The 18,790-nt window shown below is 43.2% G+C and overlaps 2 protein-coding genes across 52 annotated transcripts in view; one reads left to right on the top strand and one right to left on the bottom strand.

Moving 5' to 3' along the window:
• Nucleotides 1-2,603, top strand: part of LOC110500094 (SET binding factor 1) — a 77,072-nt gene extending 74,469 nt beyond the window's left edge. For all 50 annotated transcript variants that reach the window (XM_090214016.1, XM_090213992.1, XM_090214012.1 and 47 more), the window contains one exon: nucleotides 135-2,603. In XM_090214016.1, coding sequence (XP_090070142.1) covers nucleotides 135-233 — 99 coding nt within the window. In that variant the 3' untranslated portion in view covers nucleotides 234-2,603. The remainder of the gene's footprint in view (nucleotides 1-134) is intronic.
• A 956-nt stretch (nucleotides 2,604-3,559) lies between these two features.
• Nucleotides 3,560-18,627, bottom strand: LOC110500095 (serine/threonine-protein phosphatase 6 regulatory subunit 2). Of its 2 annotated transcripts, none has more exons than XM_021577258.3 (23): nucleotides 17,871-18,627; nucleotides 14,847-15,012; nucleotides 13,798-14,052; nucleotides 10,112-10,298; nucleotides 9,886-10,023; nucleotides 9,687-9,752; nucleotides 9,340-9,566; nucleotides 8,951-9,077; nucleotides 8,520-8,672; nucleotides 8,100-8,339; nucleotides 7,680-7,744; nucleotides 7,425-7,540; nucleotides 7,228-7,313; nucleotides 7,014-7,094; nucleotides 6,837-6,934; nucleotides 6,670-6,727; nucleotides 6,449-6,576; nucleotides 6,163-6,335; nucleotides 5,903-6,047; nucleotides 5,621-5,703; nucleotides 5,308-5,467; nucleotides 4,833-4,955; nucleotides 3,560-4,557 (listed from the first exon to the last, which is right to left on the bottom strand). In XM_021577258.3, the coding sequence occupies exons 3-23, from the start codon at nucleotides 14,022-14,024 to the stop codon at nucleotides 4,506-4,508; spliced, it is 2,733 nt and encodes a 910-aa protein (XP_021432933.1). In that variant the 5' UTR covers nucleotides 14,025-14,052; nucleotides 14,847-15,012; nucleotides 17,871-18,627; the 3' UTR covers nucleotides 3,560-4,505. The 2 variants fall into 2 exon arrangements, with proteins under 2 accessions (XP_021432933.1, XP_021432936.1); XM_021577261.3 differs by having other exon boundaries at nucleotides 5,903-5,984; nucleotides 17,871-18,559.
• Between the last annotated feature and the right edge of the window lie 163 nt (nucleotides 18,628-18,790).

The following is an 18,790-nucleotide window of genomic DNA, read 5'->3' as shown; positions in this document are numbered from 1 at the left end:
GAGGCCTCAGGGTGATGTTTTTTATGACATGTAATGATCAGTGAATGCGTTTGCTAAATGACTAAAATGTAAATCTACGAGGTAACTTAAGAATGGTCACAGTCTTAACCTCTCTCGTTCTGTTTCTACGGCAGCTCAAGACGACCAAAAGAGTGTATAACTTCTGTGCGCAGGACAGCCCCAACGCACAGCTGTGGATGGACAGTATTCAGAGCTGCCTCTCTGATGCCTAGAGAGATGCACGGCTCCACCATAACAGGAACCAATGAGCAGTGCCGAGGCACCTGATGGACATCTCTGCTGGCCAATCACAGGAGTTCCTCTCCAAAAGGAGGAATTGAGACAGATGGGGGAGGGTCCTTTCCACAGTTGAGCGCCGTTCAGTGTCGAACTGATGTCACGTTTCAGTGTTGTTATCAAAATGAAAATTAAGTAAAGTCCCTGAATAACCACTCGCTTTTGTCTCACCGTGTTGCTGGCTGCAGCCTGTCACCTTGATAGTACAACCACTATTTGCGCTGGATGTCTATGCAAAATGGAGCTAAAAGAAACAAAGCATGATGTAGTTTGTTGTGTGAGCTTGAAGATGGACAGTTTCTCACCAGACTAATCTAACTGGTGCCTCCAGCATGCATATGTAGCCAGACCCACCCATCCCAACACTCCAGGGAGGAAGTACATTATCCAGCCATGCAGAGGCTCCTGCCTGTAGTCAATGAAAACTGGAAGTGAATTGGAGTGTTTCCTTTAACAAAAGAACACAGAATCGGCCCCAACTAATACAGGACAGTCGTCATGGTCACCTGCTAGCTGACGTTGAAGCCTCCCCTGTCACTGCCTGATGTAGCTGAGTCTTACCCGTGAGGAGTTGGACACTCACAGATCCCCTCTAAGATGTCTCTTATTCCCTAGACACACCACCAAGGGAGCCCTCTCAACGGTTTATGAAGGATTTCTATTTTTGGGTCACTCAAAATTGTCAGAGATATCAGTCCTCCTAGTTATCACCCCCAGAGCAGTTGATGGTGATATGCTGTTATTAGTCCTCGTGATCAAACCAGGAGAATGGCAGTCGGAGATTCTAAATCCGCCGGTTAGGGAGTCTGTCTGTCTGCAGAACAATATTAGTGTTTACACAAGAAGCTAAAGTTCTTCCTCTATTTATCAAAAACAAATAACCACTATTACAGTTCAGAATGTTAAGGGATGCTGAAGGAACATGTTTTTGTGAAGATTAATTTATGCACAAAATGATAAAACAATGTTCAAAGGTGATGGGAGGAGATTATGGGATGGATGACTAGTCTGTTTACATGACACAGTGCTGAGACTGGATCTGACTAACATGACACGACCCCCCTCCCCCTCTGTTTCTATGGTCAGGTTTAATGTTGGACAAATGGTATCAGTTATACAAGTGCCAGTGGATTTTAACATGTGACAAGTATTAAACAGTTAGATTGGAATATGCTCTAAACAAGTAAAAACAACCAATTTGTTCATGTAATACAGTTCTTGACCAGAGGGGGGCGTTAGTGGTCAAGGCACTTAGACTAATACATTCACATTTCCAACAATAATTACAGCCAATTAATAGCATTGAAAGTCTCAAAAGCATGTGTCTGAGCATAAGATATCACTCGGTGCACCTTACTCAGCCTTTGTGTGGTGGTCTGTGAGTCACAGCTTGGCTTCTGAACAACTGCATCTACGTGAACAGTAATACTTCAGCGAGTCCCGACTTTCTCGCCGCTGCTCTTCTGTCTAAACCAGTGTTTTTAGCTAGAGGCTGGTACATTCTATTCTTAAGCCTGTACATAGGAGTCAATGTTTGTTAGAGCCTTGTAGAGAGAGTATGTTTAGCTGGAATTTGTGAGATTGCAATTAAGTCACTTGTTAGTTTTTTTTACGCTACAGAGCAGTATCGGTTAGCCTTCATTTTGAGCCCCCAAGTTACGAAAACGGACACATACTCCTCGTTTAACACACACATTGCTGTGTAAAATATGGTTATACTGCTGTCTTGTTGAACATAAAATTTGAATTGTAGATTTGTGTCTAATAACTCATTTTGTATATACTACTCAGATTTGTATGTAACGTTTATGGTAGTAATTTATTTAACTTTGTCTCCTCGGTAAGAAAAGTTCCTCAATTACCACTTTTTTAAAATTAGGAATCCAATGTGCCATTTGTTTTTCTGTGTTAACGTGACTAATGCTACTACTTTTTGGAAAATGTGTTGTGGAAGTAAATCCTAAATGTCTTCTTTTTTTACATTGTCCTTCCCCAATATCAATCCCTAAGCAGAGTGGAAATGGTGTGTTTGTATGAGCAAGAACTAGCCTCCCTAGTTAAGGTGGAGTTTCTGGAATGGAATCTCATTTAGCTGCACAGGTGGGGTGTTTTTAAAATGTCACACCCACCCCAACACACACTTAAAACCCAGCTCACCCAATTTACTGCAGTCTACTCATCTCTCCTGATTTGGGTAGATTATATCCACAACATAATCTTATTTATTTAGGAATTTCCTTCTGAGCTGGGTCTGTCAATCATGTAATATATTTTTTAGAATTAAAACACTGTGGGTTTAAACATCACTGTTTTGGTGTAGGTTTGTCCTTTTTTCTCTCGTCCAAGATTAAGGATCAGTTATGTAGCACTACATGAGTGCAAAGACAGCACCAGCCAGGTAAAACCAACCTCATTCCCTGGTTGAGAGCACCAGTCTGAAGAATAGAGGGTTATGATCAATCCTGTATCTATGCATGTGCGGATGGTTGTGTCCAAAGGGGCCCCACCCTGTTGGGAGTAGTTAGTGGTATGGGCAGGGAACACCATTCTGAACTCTTTATATAGCCTTCCTAAAGCCACTGTTAGACTTGGCAGGAGAAACATATCAGACTCGCCAAGTTAGAACATGCACTTTTTGAAGAAAATGCTGTCAGGTCAAAGGCAAGTTAGAATCTACTATTTCACCGTTCAACCCTAAACTTAACCAAGGCAAAAACATACTATTAATGACAAGAGTGTGAGGAAAGCTGATGCTATGACAATTAACCTGTTAATACAAAGCATAATTATTTGTTCTACACTCACACTATATATTTAAATTGTAACAAGTTGGTATTTTGATTCGCCAGTCCCAAAAGGAGGGTGTTGGGGGGGGGAACTAAAATGCATCCTCCTCTGCCTGAAGGAAACCATACATGATTGGATGGGTGAAAGCACTATAGTTGTCATCCAGCAAAATCTCAAAGGGAAGGATGCATTTAGGTACTTTGCTATTCATGTGATCAACCATAGTGTCAAATGAGTAAGTACACTACTGCAGTGGTTCTTAACCTTTTTCGGTTGCTGTACCACCTGAATTCAGCTCTGCCCAGAGTACCCTCCCATGTGAATTTTACCAGTAGACCTATGGTGTCAGGTATACCCTGGTTGGGAACCACTGCACTAGAGGTATTTAGCAGAACCCAATGTTGACTCTCTCAAAAAGACAGCTCCTGCCCTGTAAGTGTTTAGGAATAACAGAACATTAACACAGTGCTCAAGATTGTAAAATTTACTTTAAAATGTAGATATTTGAATATAGGTAGATCATGTTTGGTTGATTTTAAGGGGGATAGCAAATAACAAAGTCAAATACAATCAGGTCTCAGCTCACTAGCTAGGTCAACGGAGAACCGGTTATACATGCAGTAACAAATCAAAACCTTGTTCAGTTTATATCCAAATTAGTTGGCCCATATAACTATACCGAATGAGTCTTCCTTCTGACAACACTAAAAGTTGATTTAAATAAAATGGCTAATTGTCATTATTGCACATGAGCAGAAGACTAATACTATAGAACTGTTTCTTGACCCACCCTTTTCCTTGGACACTTTAAAACATTCAGAACTAGTGAGGTACAAGAATAGATGTTTTTCCATGACAAAAAAACCCCAGGTTTGGTTAAAACCTTGATCTGAGAGAGACAAGATGGCAGAACACTTAACATTGTCCTATAATGTACAGTAAAAATGGCTGCATAAGTGCCTTTTTAAGCTCAAGGAAAACATTTTCAGAAAGGTATTTATTGTTGAGGCATCATTTCGTTAAGTTGACCTGTGCTATCCGCTCCTTACTACTCAGGTCCAACCATTTGAAAGGAGTACGAGAACAAATCCTTCAGAAAAACGTTATACTCCTCTCAGATTTCGGTTGTTTAAAAGAGATCACTGCTACAATAAAACCACACGTATTTATGTGCAACATTAGAAAAGGCTTTGAAGACAATTTCCTCTACACTGTTCTGCCTGTTGGTTGGGATGATTGGTTGCTTTTACATGTCTCCTCTCCCCATTATTGGTGTTGATTGGCAGTGTCCAGGTCCAATAACATGGCAGCGTGATTCATTAAAACACTGTAGGTTGCAGTGAGGTTATTTGGGAGGGGGTGGTCTCCCTGGAAATGGCACAGTCTATCACACCAGTCTGGGGTATAGGACTGTCTGCCCCTCAGACAGGCCCGTTGACTGCTGGCATCTCTGGGCACTGGGGTGGATCCTCTCTGGAGGGGGGAAGAAGGTGTAGAGAAGATGGGAGACAAAGTGAGGGGAGGGTGATAACATAATCCTACATTGCAGACCGCCTCTCCTTCTCTGTCAGGCTAGAGTTCACAGTAAATACTTCTACAGGCACGCAATGCTATTGTTCAACATCCAGATGTCTTGGCTCTGGCTTGGAAAAGGAAACCCGGGTGCTAGAATATTATTTTGCCCTAAACTGCCTGGGATCTCTACGTGCAAGCATGCATTATTTGTACAAACATGAGCTGGCACCTACTTGTTGTCTGTCTGAGAGGTGGGGGCCAAGGCTGGCAGTGTGTCTGCTGCAAGCTGTGCCTTTGGGGGGGACTTGAGAGTGTCTGTGAGGGACAGCTTTTCCAGAGGGATGGGGTTCTCCTCACTAGCAGAGGAAAGGTTAGGTTGCTTGTTAGTAAGTCTTCAACAGAAGCGTTGTTCAACTGTATTTTGGTAGCTACACCACTCCAACTCTTTAAAAAAAATTGTTTTATTTTTATAAATGCTAGAGATTCTTCCTCTCCAGTAAAGTACATTCATAGTTCATGGGAAGCTCCATGGATTTCCAAACTCTGAATCCAGTCATTTAATTTCAAGTCCAGTGTATAATTACTTCAATGTGGTAGTTATGTTTCAAATATAGATGTTTATTTACATGGGTACTAAGGCTTGAGTGGACTTCAACAGAAAATGTTTTCGCATTGACTGTGCATGAGTTTAACTCTTGTTAAACAAACCTTTTGACTTCAGCATTCTTGATGGTTTCCGTGGCGGTGGCGGCAGTCTTGTCATCGTCCTCGCTGTCGGAGCCCCCGGAGGAGCTGCTATCTGAGGCTACGAGGGGAGCCTTCCTACCCTCACCCACCGGCCACTCACCACCGGCAGAGGGGCTCGCACCTGGACACACAATCACTTTACCTAACGCACAAGCCAAAGCGATAATGAAAGCCGTGTAACATGTTTTGTTCTCAATGCAATAGTGAATGTCTCCACAGGGGGGAGCTAGGTCAAGTGTCAGGTGGCTGAAACCTCCCATCATCCCACACTCACCACTCTTGTCCGGACCCAGTTTGACTTGTTTGTCTGCGTCACTGCTGCCTACGGGAGAGCTACATCTGGGGCCAACCTCTGGGCTGCAGGGAGAGGAGGTAAGCTTCAGGTACAGAGAACTGACAACACACCACTAGGTATGTCACACAATGAAGTAAACAACATCTTATGTTGGTGATTTAAAAAGGGCTTACTAAAAACATGATAAATTGACAAGTTACAATATCCCAGACACTAATATCAAATGTATATAAAACTGTATGGAGAGTGTTTGGTTCCCACCTGCTGAAAGGTTGGAACTCTGTGAAGTTGGCCCAACCTGCCTCCTGTTTGTCTCCTCCACTCCCCCCTGGGGAATCCCAGCCTGCAGGACCCGGAGAGGACGAGTTACCCCCAGCTTCCCCGAAACTCGCTGTCCAGCTTGGACCTTCACATGATAACATGGTAAGAGGAAAAAGTCTACAATAATGTTTTTTGCAAAGTGGAGACCATTAATGATTGTATAATTGGTTGAGTAAAAATGGGTAATAAGCATAGTTTACAAGTAGCTGATTGATTGCCAGGTGTACTGGGAGTGTTGTCCTTGCTCTCCTCCAGGCTGCCTGGAGCTGAGGCACTCTGTCTGGAGGAGTCGTCCTCGTCAGAACCCGACCCGCGGTCCCGCTCCCGACCCCCGTTCTCCAGACTGCTCTCTGAGGTGTGGGACACCCCAAATCTGACACACACACGGGAGAGAAAGAGAAGAGCGGTTTGATGAGAAATCGATGGAGAGCTGCACATTGACATAACATCCCCTACTTTGTTTTTGCATCTTGAATTTTTACCAACCTTGTTCTGGATTTGACTTGTGTTGCATAGTTAATCTCCTTCTCCTCCCAAATGTCGTCCTCCTCTTCAGCATCGTCAAACTGACGTATCCTCTCTTTACAGCAGGCCTCAAAGGCAGTAGCGTTGGCCTGTATTCACACACATGGAGAGGGAAACGCATGTACACATTTAACTTTCACTACACACACAATGAAGCTGGTAGACATAATACAACAACTTACACTATTATCATCAGCATCTAGATTGAAGTTTATTTCTGCAATCCGGTCAAATGTGGCACTTAGGAAAGGAAGGAAACAAAATAGCAGCTGTTAGCCCCCAGAGGTCTTTGTCAAAGCTGATTTCTGGTTATTGGAGAAGGAATAGTGGAACGGATGAGTAAACTCACTTGATGTTTTCATCATGCTCACTGAACTCCTCATCGTTGAACCCAAACTGATCCACAAAGTTGGCAGTCATCTGCTGGATCTGATAGTCTGAGAAAGCCTGGGGGGGGGGGGGGGGACATGAATTTAGTCTTTTCAAAATTATATTTCCTCATGGGTAGACAAATATGGCTTCCTACCTGTTGGAGTGACAGATCGTTGGGGAAGGGACTCTCCATATCATCATCTTCACTGGAGGAGTGCAGGTTATGGGTGCTCACCTGGGACACACAGGACAGACAGAGAATTAGAGTGAGGAAATGACAATGTATAGAAGGGAATGCTTGCGTGATTGAGCAAGGGAAAAAGCATCTGTGTGTGTGTGGAGAGAGATGGTGACTGAATGGTTGATACCAGTTCCACTGTGTTTCTCCTGTTGGTCTCTCTCAGAGTCTCATCCACAAAGCTCTCCCAGCGTCCTCTGCAGTCCTCTGGCAACTCTGCAATATCACAGACCAGTTCTAAGCACTCACCCAGGCACAGTAACATTCTTTGCTATTCTTTTCTGAATACAGAAGTGTTAATCTGGCAGCTCATCAAAACACGCATACCTTTGATGAGGTCACTGATCTGGGACTGAACTGGTCCTTTCTCTAGGTTCTGTACCACCATGTTGGCCATCCTGGTCAGGTGACCCATGTTACCTCTCCTAGCGCCACCCTCCGCCCTGAGAAAAAAAACACACACCGGTTAATGACCTCTAAGACACTACTATCATGTTCGATACCACTATTGTAGTGAAACAATACTGGACTATAGCAAAAGCTGTTGTTCCCCAGATTTGAGCATCTGACATGTTGTCTTACTGTATTTGATCGTTCTCCTCCCAGGCGTCCAGGATCCTCTGTACCAACCGACACGTCTGGAAGAGCTGAGGAAGACAATGTTTAACACTCTCGGACCAATAAGCTCCGGGATGGCTTCTACCCCCTAAATAGTCTTAAAGGTACCCAAACTATCTGCACTGACTCTACACACACTCACTAGACCCCTCAAACTCACTGGATCTCCACTGTATTGTTTCATTGTTCCCCTCTACTCAGGGACTGATTTAGACCTGGGACACCAGGTGGGTGCAATGAATAATCCGGTAGAACAGAAAACCAGCAGGCTCTAGACTTCGTAGGGTAAGAGTTGAATACCCCTGCACTACACTATATAGCAAATAAATGTTTTACACCCGGCTATTACTGCACATAGACAGACAGAGCTGCCAAGCCACCTACATGTGCCACCAGGGTGTTGTGAAGGGTGGTCTCCTCCACTGAGTCACTGGCCTTGGCTGGCTCCCCAGCTTCACCTCCTGCCTCCCCCTGGTTCTCTGGGCCTGCTGGGGGCTTCTCCTCGTGGTTCTGGAGGCCAGGGATGGGCCGCTCCTCTGGGACAGAGTGGTTCAGGATGGATGCCACACACAGCTCCACTTGGAAGTGCAAGAAGTTATTCCATGAGTACTTGAAGAACAGGTCCTGTAGAGAGCAAAGAGCGAGAGAACCGTGGTGACCGATGGTAGGTGACTGAGTGACAGAACAAGAATGTGAACTACAGAAAGGAGAGGTAAAGAAAAGTGCCAGAGTGTGAACAAATGAATAAATGCGAAAGAGTGAGAGATAATGACAAGTTGATGAGTCCCGGCAGTGCAGACACACCAGTAGCTGGTCCATGGTGGTGAGCTTGCAGAGCTCCTGACAGACACTGGGGGCGCTGGTCTGCAGCAAGGCGGCCACCAGCCGGGCCACGTGAAGGCGGGCGTTCCCCAGCGGCTCCTCCAGAAGGCCAACGGTCGTCAGTATTGCACTTTTCTACACACACCATGTTCAATTCAATTACTAAACAGTCATTGTATACAGGAAGAACTGTTGAACAAGTTGATTCAATTGTGTGTTAATGGTTGGTAAACCCCCCGAACAGTTTGTATAAAATTATGGTTGGAATTGTCTGCAGTCTGTTGGCCTCCAACATAATCAAATAAGAACATTAAAAAAAAGTATTATTTGTATGTTTCATGACAGTCTCTCGTACCCACTGACCACTGTAAATTGATCAGCCACAGGCATACGGCCTTACTGTATGACCTTACCTTGGGGGGATTCAGGAGAAGCTGCTGGAAGTCCTTTAGATGGGGCTCAATGGCATGTAGAATACTGCTGTTGACAGTGTAAGACCTTTCATATCCCTGAGAATAGAGATCCATCAGCCCCTCCAACCTGACGGAGAGAGAACGAGGGTGTTCACATGCTGGAGAGATGGTCCCCGTCTAGAAACAACCTTTAGCCCCTGCCTTAAGCATTTGTGGTGATAAATCCAGACAGCCTATCAGACGGCAAGGATGTATTACCATATTGCTTAAATCTATCATGTCTTTTTAAGATGTCCACAAGTGGCATGAGGTTGTTTCTGGACAAGGCAATGGAAAGAGATGAGGGAGGGAGAGTACATATGAGGAGAGAGAACAGTTGTTCCACTCACCCGGACCTCCTGGTCTCCAGTAAGGTAAGTAGCACTTGAGTTCCGTTAACAATGGAGGCCTCACTCCTCTCCCCCTCAAACATGGTCTTCAGGAGCCCAGCTACGCTCTCCTGCGACTCTAGAACAGCCAATAAGGGGTCGGTCTCAACATTCTCCTGCATCTGATTGGCCTGGTCTCGACTAAGGCGGATGATGTCACAAAGCGTCTGAGACGCATTTGATTGTCTCTGGAAAAAAATAAAGATTCATGCAAATCAGGATTCATACTTCTGACCAGATAGTTAATATCAACTGCCATGCCTTGTCCAGGAGAATACTGAAATATCAGACTACGGTCTATAACTCACTTCCTCGTCTTTGCCTGTATGGATGAGCTCTGTGAGTCTCTGAATCAGCTTCTCTTCGCTCAGCCACTGAGATCAGGAAAGAAAAAGTATGACAGGGAATGAAAGAGAAATACAAGACACCCAAGTCAATAAGAAATTATATTTATAATTGAACAACATTTATGAGAACAGGAATGGCTGGCAGACAGTGGCAGCTTACATTAAGGACCTCTTGTCTCAAGGGGGCAGGCTCCACACAGCTGATGAGGCGAAGCAGCAGGTCCATCATGGCGGAGGCGTCGATGTGTTTCAGCACCAGGCCGATGAAGCCATCCTTTTTCCTCAGGAAGGAGATTACCTGGAGCAAAAGAGACGTTTGGTGAGCTCCAGGTAGGTCCTTACACTTTCTTTATCCACCTTTATAACTTCTTGGGCATTGAGGTTACCTGTTCTGTTTTCCTAGCGATGAGGTTGCCGATGGTCTTGCTGAAGAAGCTGGCTAGTAGCGGGTTGAGGGGCGGGTCCTGCTCCAGGAAGTGGTAGAGAGTCTCCAGGAGTGACGTGTCCCCGCCCAACTTGTCGTTGATGAGGGACACATCTGATGTCAAGAGCTCACAGGCGATGTTAGGGAACCTGTGGGAGGGAGGTGTACAGTGTATTAATTCTTGAAATATTACTTTTACGATATTTGGAAATATTCTGACAATGCTCATTGTCAATTCTGAATTCATGTTTATTGGACTGAGTATGCTGAAGACCACATTGTGTATGCTATGTTAACAGACCCAATCAAGACCAGGGCCCAGTTTCCCAAAAGTATCTTAAGACTAAGTTCTTAGTTAGAACCATAGCATCCTATCCTAACTCAGCCTTAAGATGCTTTTGGGAAACAGGGCCTATTTGGTGTTCTTTGTGTCTTGTAAGCTACTTTAGAGGGTGAGATGTTGTCCACGAGGGCATGCATACGATTAGGAATTAGAAGAGTAATGTAATAGGATCTCTGGGCATGTTTCAAACCCAACGCCACCTGTTGTACTCTTCTGTTACATTAAAAGGAGCAACCTAAAAACATGAACTAATTCAGAGGCATCTATCATGGCACTGGGAGTTCTGTTCCCAGTTCATGACGTTGAGTTCAAAACAGTGTTTCTGTCAATTATCAATCTTCAACCTTAAAAAAAGCATTCAAAAATATATCTTGGCTCCCACTAAGTTCAGGATTCAATCCAATTACGAGTTATAGGCATTGTGGCTTTTAAAGGCTATGTTCCCATTTTTGCAGAGATCCCTTTCATCTATTTAGTCAGTTAAGAACAAATTCTTATTTACAATGACAGCCTACCCCAGCCAAACCCGGATGCTGGGCCAATTATGCACCGCCAATCACGGCCGGATGTGATACAGCCTGGACTCAAACCAGGGACTGTAGTGACACCTCTTGCACGGAGATGCAATAATGTAATGTCTGCTCAATCGAAATTGCCTTTAAAAAGCCACAATTCCTATTATATAGGGATTGAATCCCAACTTTTAGATTTAACATTTTCAAAGAAATGTCACATTCTGGAGGAAACAGTGGGTGAGGTAACAACCTGGCCTCACATCTAAATTTGTGGGTTCAAATCTAGCAGGCTGTGTTATTGTTTAAACAATTCTTAACATCAAATATTCAAAGAGAACTGTTTTTTGGGGAGTATGAGGTAAGACCATTGCCTCAAGCATTGGGTAAAATGTTTGAATCTAGCTGGTTGTGCTTGTTTGTTCTACTCAACCTCAACTGTATGAAGAGAACATGTATAGTGAAGTAGTCAGTGGCTCTGGCCTAAGAACCTTTCCTCAAACTGATGTTCGTGGGTTCAAAGCTAACTAGTTGTGTTTGTTGGTGCTTTCACAATTCTCAATGTCAATCATATGCAGAAGCACGTATGAACTGTGAAGGTGTTGTAGCTCTAGGATAAGAACCCATACTGATGGCTATGGGTTCAAATCTAACTGGTTGTGCTTTCTCAATGTCAAACATATGCGTTTTCAGTGTGAAGGAGTTATGGCTCTGGGGTAAGAACCTTTCCTCTGGTGGTTTTATTCATGTTCTCGGGGAGTGGCTGCCACAAAAAAATGGTTGGAGGGCAGTGATGTTGGGAGTGATGAGCAGATGGGATAAACCCCCCGGGGTTACAAGACGAAGACTAGACCCCACAGACAAGCTCTTTCGCTCTAGACAGGGATCTCTTCGTTTGTTTGACATTGAGAATCACAGGAAAACAAAGAATGTAATACTGTATGCATGCTGGTCTTAGGTTGGCACTTATCCACTGAGCATAGAACCCAGGCCATGTCAGAGCATGTTACGGAGAAGCCCCTTTCATTTTGTACAACTGGTCTTTAGAGGAAAGGTCAGTACGTGATAGCTTAAGCATAGGGTGTATTTGAATATTTATTTAATTAAAACTATTCTTTGTTAAGCACAGATTATCTTACAATAATGAAATAGTATACAGTGGGGTTAAAAAGTATTTAGTCAGCCACCAATTGTGCATGTTCTCCCACTTAAAAAGATGAGAGGCCTGTAATTTTCATCATAGGTACACTTCAACTATGACAGACAAAATGAGAAGAAAAAAAATCCAGAAAATCACATTGTAGGATTTTAATGAATTTATTTGCAAATTATGGTGGACAGTAAGTATTTGGTCAATAACAAAAGTTTCTCAATACTTTGTTATATACCCTTTGTTGGCAATGACAGAGGTCAAATGTTTTCTGTAAGTCTTCACAAGGTTTTCACACACTGTTGCTGGTATTTTGGCCCATTCCTCCATGCAGATCTCCTCTAGAGCAGTGATGTTTTGGGGCTGTTGCTGGGCAACACGGACTTTCAACTCCCTCCAAAGATTTTCTATGGAGTTGAGATCTGGAGACTGGCTAGGCCACTCCAGGACCTTGAAATGCTTCTTACGAAGCCACTCCTTCGTTGCCCGGGCGGTGTGTTTGGGATCATTGTCATGCTGAAAGACCCAGCCACGTTTCATCTTCAATGCCCTTGCTGATGGAAGGAGTTTTTCACTCAAAATCTCACGATACATGGCCCCAATCATTCTTTCCTTTACACGGATCAGTCGTCCTGGTCCCTTTGCAGAAAAACAGCCCTAAAGCATGATGTTTTCACCCCCATGCTTCACAGTAGGTATGGTGTTCTTTGGATGCAACTCAGCATTCTTTGTCCTCCAAACACGACGAGTTGAGTTTTTACCAAAAAGTTATATTTTGGTTTCATCTGACCATATGACATTCTCCCAATCTTCTTCTGGATCATCCAAATGCTCTCTAGCAAACTTCAGATGGGCCTGGACACGTCTGGCACTGCAGGATTTGAGTCCCTGGCGGCGTAGTGTGTTACTGATGGTAGGCTTTGTTACTTTGCTCCCAGCTCTCTGCAGGTCATTCACTAGGTCCCCCCGTGTGGTTCTGGGATTTTTGCTCACCGTTCTTGTGATCATTTTGACCCCACGGGGTGAGATCTTGCGTGGAGCCCCAGATCGAGGGAGATTATCAGTGGTCTTGTATGTCTTCCATTTCCTAATAATTGCTCCCACAGTTGATTTCTTCAAACCAAGCTGCTTACCTATTGCAGATTCAGTCTTCCCAGCCTGGTGCAGGTCTACAATTTTGTTTCTGGTGTCCTTTGACAGCTCTTTGGTCTTGGCCATTGTGGAGTTGAGTGTGACTGTTTGAGGTTGTTATCAGTATAAAAGGCACCTGTCCACAAGTTCAAACAGGTGCCATTAACAGGTAACGAGTGGAGAACAGAGGAGCATCTTAAAGAAGAATTTACAGGTCTGTGAGAGCCAGAAATCTTGCTTGTTTGTAGGTGACCAAATACTTATTTTCCACCATAATTTGCAAATAAATTCATTAAAAATCCTACAATGTGATTTTCTGGATATTTTTTCTCATTTTGTCTGTCATAGTTGAAGTGTACCTATGATGAAAATTACAGGCCTAATCTTTTTAAGTGGGAGAACTTGCACAATTGGTGGCTGACTAAATACTTTTTTGCCCCACTGTACATGGGCTGACTGTGGCCGCTCAATATACATCCCCTCTTTCCCCCGGGGTGACCCTTTTCTCTCACTTAAAGCGGCTCTTCTCCTCTAGGTCAGCAGGGGGCTCTGTGGTGATGAGGTTGACCAGCTCTGTCATGCAGTGGTCCTGGGAGAGGAAGAGCAGCAGCCGGCGGTTCTGTGCCTTGCACTCCTGCAGGACATCATCCTCCTCCATGAGCTCCCGCAAAGTCACGTCCTCCCGGTCCAGCAGCTGGTCGATGTGGGACGTGGTGTGCAGGTCAAACTTCCAGAACATGGTGGCTGCTTGGACAGGGGGCACAGCCCTAGGAGAAGGAACAAAAGAGTCAGAGAGAGAAAGGGACGCAATATTGGCATGGTGCCCTTGTAGTAGACTAAGCAGAGAGCTCCTTTAAATATTGGTTTTAATTGTTTTTATTTTTTTATTAGACGTTTAGTTTTTCTGCACATTTCTGGTGGTTATGTAGCCCTCTACAAGATCATCACCATCTCCCTGACTACAGTCCTCTGAGCAAGCCATGAACTGTCCCTCTCCATCTTTAAAGGATGCATGCACTCTATTGTTTGAACTAGCCAACTATAGCTAGGCTACTCATGACGATGACTTATTGGTTGACCTAGCCAACTATAGCTAGGCTACTCATGACGATGACTTATTGGTTGACCTAGCCAACTATAGCTAGGCTACTCATGACGATGACTTATTGGTTGACCTAGCCAACTAAAGCTAGGCTACTCATGATGTATTGTTTGACATAGCTAACTAAAGCTAGGCTACTCATGATGTATTGTTTGACATAGCTAACTAAAGCTAGGCTACTCATGATATTGCTTGTTTGTTTTTTGAAGCGCTTTGAGATGAAAATAAATCAAATTAATGAGGAAGAAAAAGGAGGAGATTAAAAGAGCTGAGGAGATTAAAAGAGCTGAGGTTCATGCATGGTAGGGAGGGTAACAGGGGAAATACAAAGAAACAGATGAAAACAATGAAGCAGGAACATCTAAAAACATCAAACACGGTCACTGACTCGGTCCACACTTGGACAACAAACTCATTACAGATATCATTTGAGATGTAACATCCAGTAACTGTGCTTACCAGCAGATTAAATGTGGGTATCTTTAATCAGACCTCCCTCAAAGGCAGGCATTTGTGTTTGTGCAGACAGCAGAGAGCGTGGCAAGGCCTGGCATTTATCAACATGGGTCTCCTCTTAGAACACGGGCATCCTTAGTACACAACACACTGAAAGGCTCACCATAACCTGAGAGAGACAAGGGGATGGGGATTATAATTAAATTCACATAGGACCTTGCATCTGATCGCAAAGTCATCTATTATTAGTCAGCAGCAGTATTATATGCATCTTGTGTTTAAAGATGACTGTGTTGCATCAGATTTATTCAATATTACAAGGAGGATTCTGAACAGAGCTTTTCGAGAAAGACGTTTGTCTGGCTGTCATTAGTTATAGGGTCATGACCTAGCCTTCTAGTTAGTAGACTGCTAGTGAGAACGCTGTAGCGGGGTTTGACTTTTGAAATCTTAGCCTAGAGTAGCCAAACCCTAAGTCAACCTGCTTCTATAGAACTCTTCGCTTTCAGTTTTATGAATGAGACAATGAACTGATGTGCCAACAGCCTGTCCTGACTTGCCTTGTGGCTTATAAAAAAAGAGAACAAGGCCTAGACTAACATTATATATCAACTCAACTTAGCCTAACAACGGTGAAATGTGCAACGCTTAGTGTTGTGTCGTCAAGAACACAAACAAAAGAACTCCAGCTAACTTAATTACTTGAAGATAGTAGTGAATGGTATTTTGGCCAACAATTGACAGGCTCACACAGAAAAATGGGCATGCCATCAACTAAGATGCCGGCTGGAAAATCTTAAACAAAATTCCAGATACATGCTTCGGGTCTTGTTAGGCCTATGCAAATGCTTTATGAAATGAGGCAAGCATTTTTAAATGGATTATAGGCTTGCATAGGCTACCAATTAGTCAAATTCATGAGTATTTTGTCTTAAGTCTGATGTATGAACACTGGGCTGACTAGCAGGGGTTGCTGCCTAGCTACTACAATAAATATTATTACCTGTCTGCTTTAAAATATATGCAGAAGTAAAAGCATCTAATGCACACTATCCTTTCCTGGACCCTCACTCATACATCACTAATGTGAAAAGGTTGTGGTTAGCTCTAGCTACTTCACTGTTCTTGACGTCAGCATCTCACACTAAACAACCTAGCTATAAGCTATAGCCTAGGCAACCACAACTACAGACAGGAAATGAGAATAGTTTAGAATAATCTGTTGTCTATGGTTGCTATGATAAACACACTAACTAGCCTATCAAGACCATTATTCAGGCATGTTAGAAGGGACAAAGTCAAACTAACTTGCTTAGTCAACAAAAGACGAATGTGCTGGCCTGTGCAATACAACACTGACTGGCCGCCCACACAACACAATAATGGGTCTGAAAAAGGAAATCAAAGTGTTTCCTACTTTTTCCTCTTATTTGGACAATCTTGCACGTGCGAGAGAGTCCATCTGGCATACATTTATACAGAGCACACTAGTGCAACTATAACCCCTAGAGTGCTCCACCGTGAACGCTACACAGGAAAAAGCTAAAACTTGACTTCTCATCTAAAATAGAAGTCACCAGGGGCATCTTCAACAAAACAGTCCACTGGCTAATAGAGTAAATGACGAAAAGAACAATGGTTGAAGAGCAATCAACTGGATGCTATGACCTAACAGTAGCCTGTCATTAAGCAAAGCAAGTGGCTTATGGGGCAGCGTAGTAACGCAGCGTTCGTTCACATGCTCGTCGGAACTTCCTATTTCCTAGTTGTGATGTCTCGAAGATAAATGGGAGAGCCTGGCTATGTCCCAATTCCTAATTAGGTGCTTATCGGTCTCACTTGGCTGCACTTGTTGTCTGTAAGCCTATGAAGAACCTCAGACTGTTCTCCCCACTTCCATTATTTAGATGCGGACAGTATACTTACCCTGCCCCCACTCTCCAATGGACATGTATGTATACATTGCTACAGTTGTCAAAGTGTATATTATTATTATTTGTAGGATTGTCTCAGGTAAACATAACAATAATAGAAAAAATATTATATACATCAACCCCCCAAAATTCTACTTTTACGTGTTGATAATTTCTCTGAAAATAAATTGGTAAGATGGTTTAGGGTCTATCCCTCCTTGTCTGACAATGCAGGGGCAAGTGCTCTGTAGAGCTGTAAAATTATATGGTGGTGGCCTTGGCAAGAAATGCACATCAACTGCTGAGTGTTGGAAGCTCACATTTCTGTTTACTTCAAGTCACTACAGTAGTACTTGCTGGCTACTTCTATTCACTACTTGGAGACTTGACATCTGATTATTTATAAGGTAACGCTGCCAGTGCCAAACCCTTGCCCTGCAGTTGGAAACGGGGTTGAGTTTGTTTGTTCAATGGATAGAAATTCCAAGACCGTCGATTTGTTTCTAGACAACTATAATTTTACAACGGTGTGGAATTTTCCGCAACAAGTATATCTTCACAAATGCAGGAAGTAACATGGTTTGGTAGTTAACATTTCTTGCAACCGAAACATTATTTTGATTGAACATTACTTCACTTCTCTTTTTGGTCTTGCTAACGTCGAATGTCTGAACAGCAGCTAACGTCAGCTAGTATTAACGTTAGCTAGCTAGGACATAGTTACCTAATTCAGTTAGCAAAGTAGATTGGCTAAACCAGAGGGATTCGACACAGTTAAAGGCGTAGAGAATCCTGAGTCGCTAGCTATCCAGGAAGCTAGCTAACTTAACGTTACCATACAATTTAGCTAGCGTTAGCACAAGGAGTTGAGCAAATTATCATCAACTTTGTCGCTAGTTAGTTACAGGGCTAGTTGTCGGCGTTAGTCTCTCTCGGAGTCCGATAACTAGCATCTAACGTTAACATTAACACAACTTTAGCTGGCTAAATTTGCAAAAGCTAGCTAACCCTCTTTAGCTAACTAGGTACTGATAGCTTAACCAGGTATTTTAAGTCGCCAAGCACAAATAACTCACCAGCTTTAGCTAGCCAACGATGGTCCTGAGAAACTTACCGTTTTGTTCAAAGTTAGCAATCCACTCGTCTGTATGGCTAATGTTGCGCTACCTACCTTCGTTAGCTAATAGCTAACGTTAGTTAGCGAACTAGCCAAACGTGATTTGTTTTGATGGGTCAGTCTGACGAGGAGTATGAGCAAAGTATCTGTCAACCTGGTAACACGGATATTTGTCTCTTGTGACGTGGCAACGGACAGGCCTCACATTTGTACCTTGTATATTCAATATTATTACGCGTAATATATATTTATATATTCTACAGTACATAAATTCATAAGCTAGCCTCTTCCCAGCTCAAGCATGCAAAGCAGGAAAACTCCTTCATATTTTCGAATCAAAATGGCGAATATTATCGCGGAGGCGCGCAGGCGAGTGCGCATTGACTTCTTCTGTGGCTGGGGTGTCAAACAAATTTTGCTAGGTCCGGAGGGCCGCACTGAAAATTGGTAATATTCCTGTGCCTCACCATCTACATTTGCAAAATGTAGTTCTCTATCCATCGTTTTTGGAACACCCTGTCTACCTTTAATTTCCGTCATTATTAGGGAACTGGACACATCCAATAAACTGTATTATAAAAAGGCCATTATCATTTTCTACAAGGTTTCGAGTTGGTTTTAGTAATTTTAATAAAGTATACTGATCAAAAATATAAACGCGACTATTTCAACGATTTTACTGAGTTACAATTCATATAAGGAAATCAGTCAATTTAAATAAATTCATTAGGCCCTAATCTATGGATTTCACATCTGGGAATACAGATATGCATGCACCTGTTGGTCACAGATAACTTTTCTTTTTTTTAAGTTAGGGGCGTGGATCAGAAAAGTTAGTATCTGGTGTGACCACCATTTGCCTCATGTAGCGCAACACATTTCCTTCGCATAAAGTTGATCAGGCTGTTGATTGTGGA

The sequence above is a fragment of the Oncorhynchus mykiss genome, chromosome 21 (assembly GCF_057628025.1).
Source record: "Oncorhynchus mykiss isolate SJ-2025 chromosome 21, ASM5762802v1, whole genome shotgun sequence".
In the NCBI taxonomy this organism is placed as follows: Eukaryota; Metazoa; Chordata; class Actinopteri; order Salmoniformes; family Salmonidae; genus Oncorhynchus; species Oncorhynchus mykiss.
This window is presented reverse-complemented; position numbering and strand designations above follow the sequence as displayed.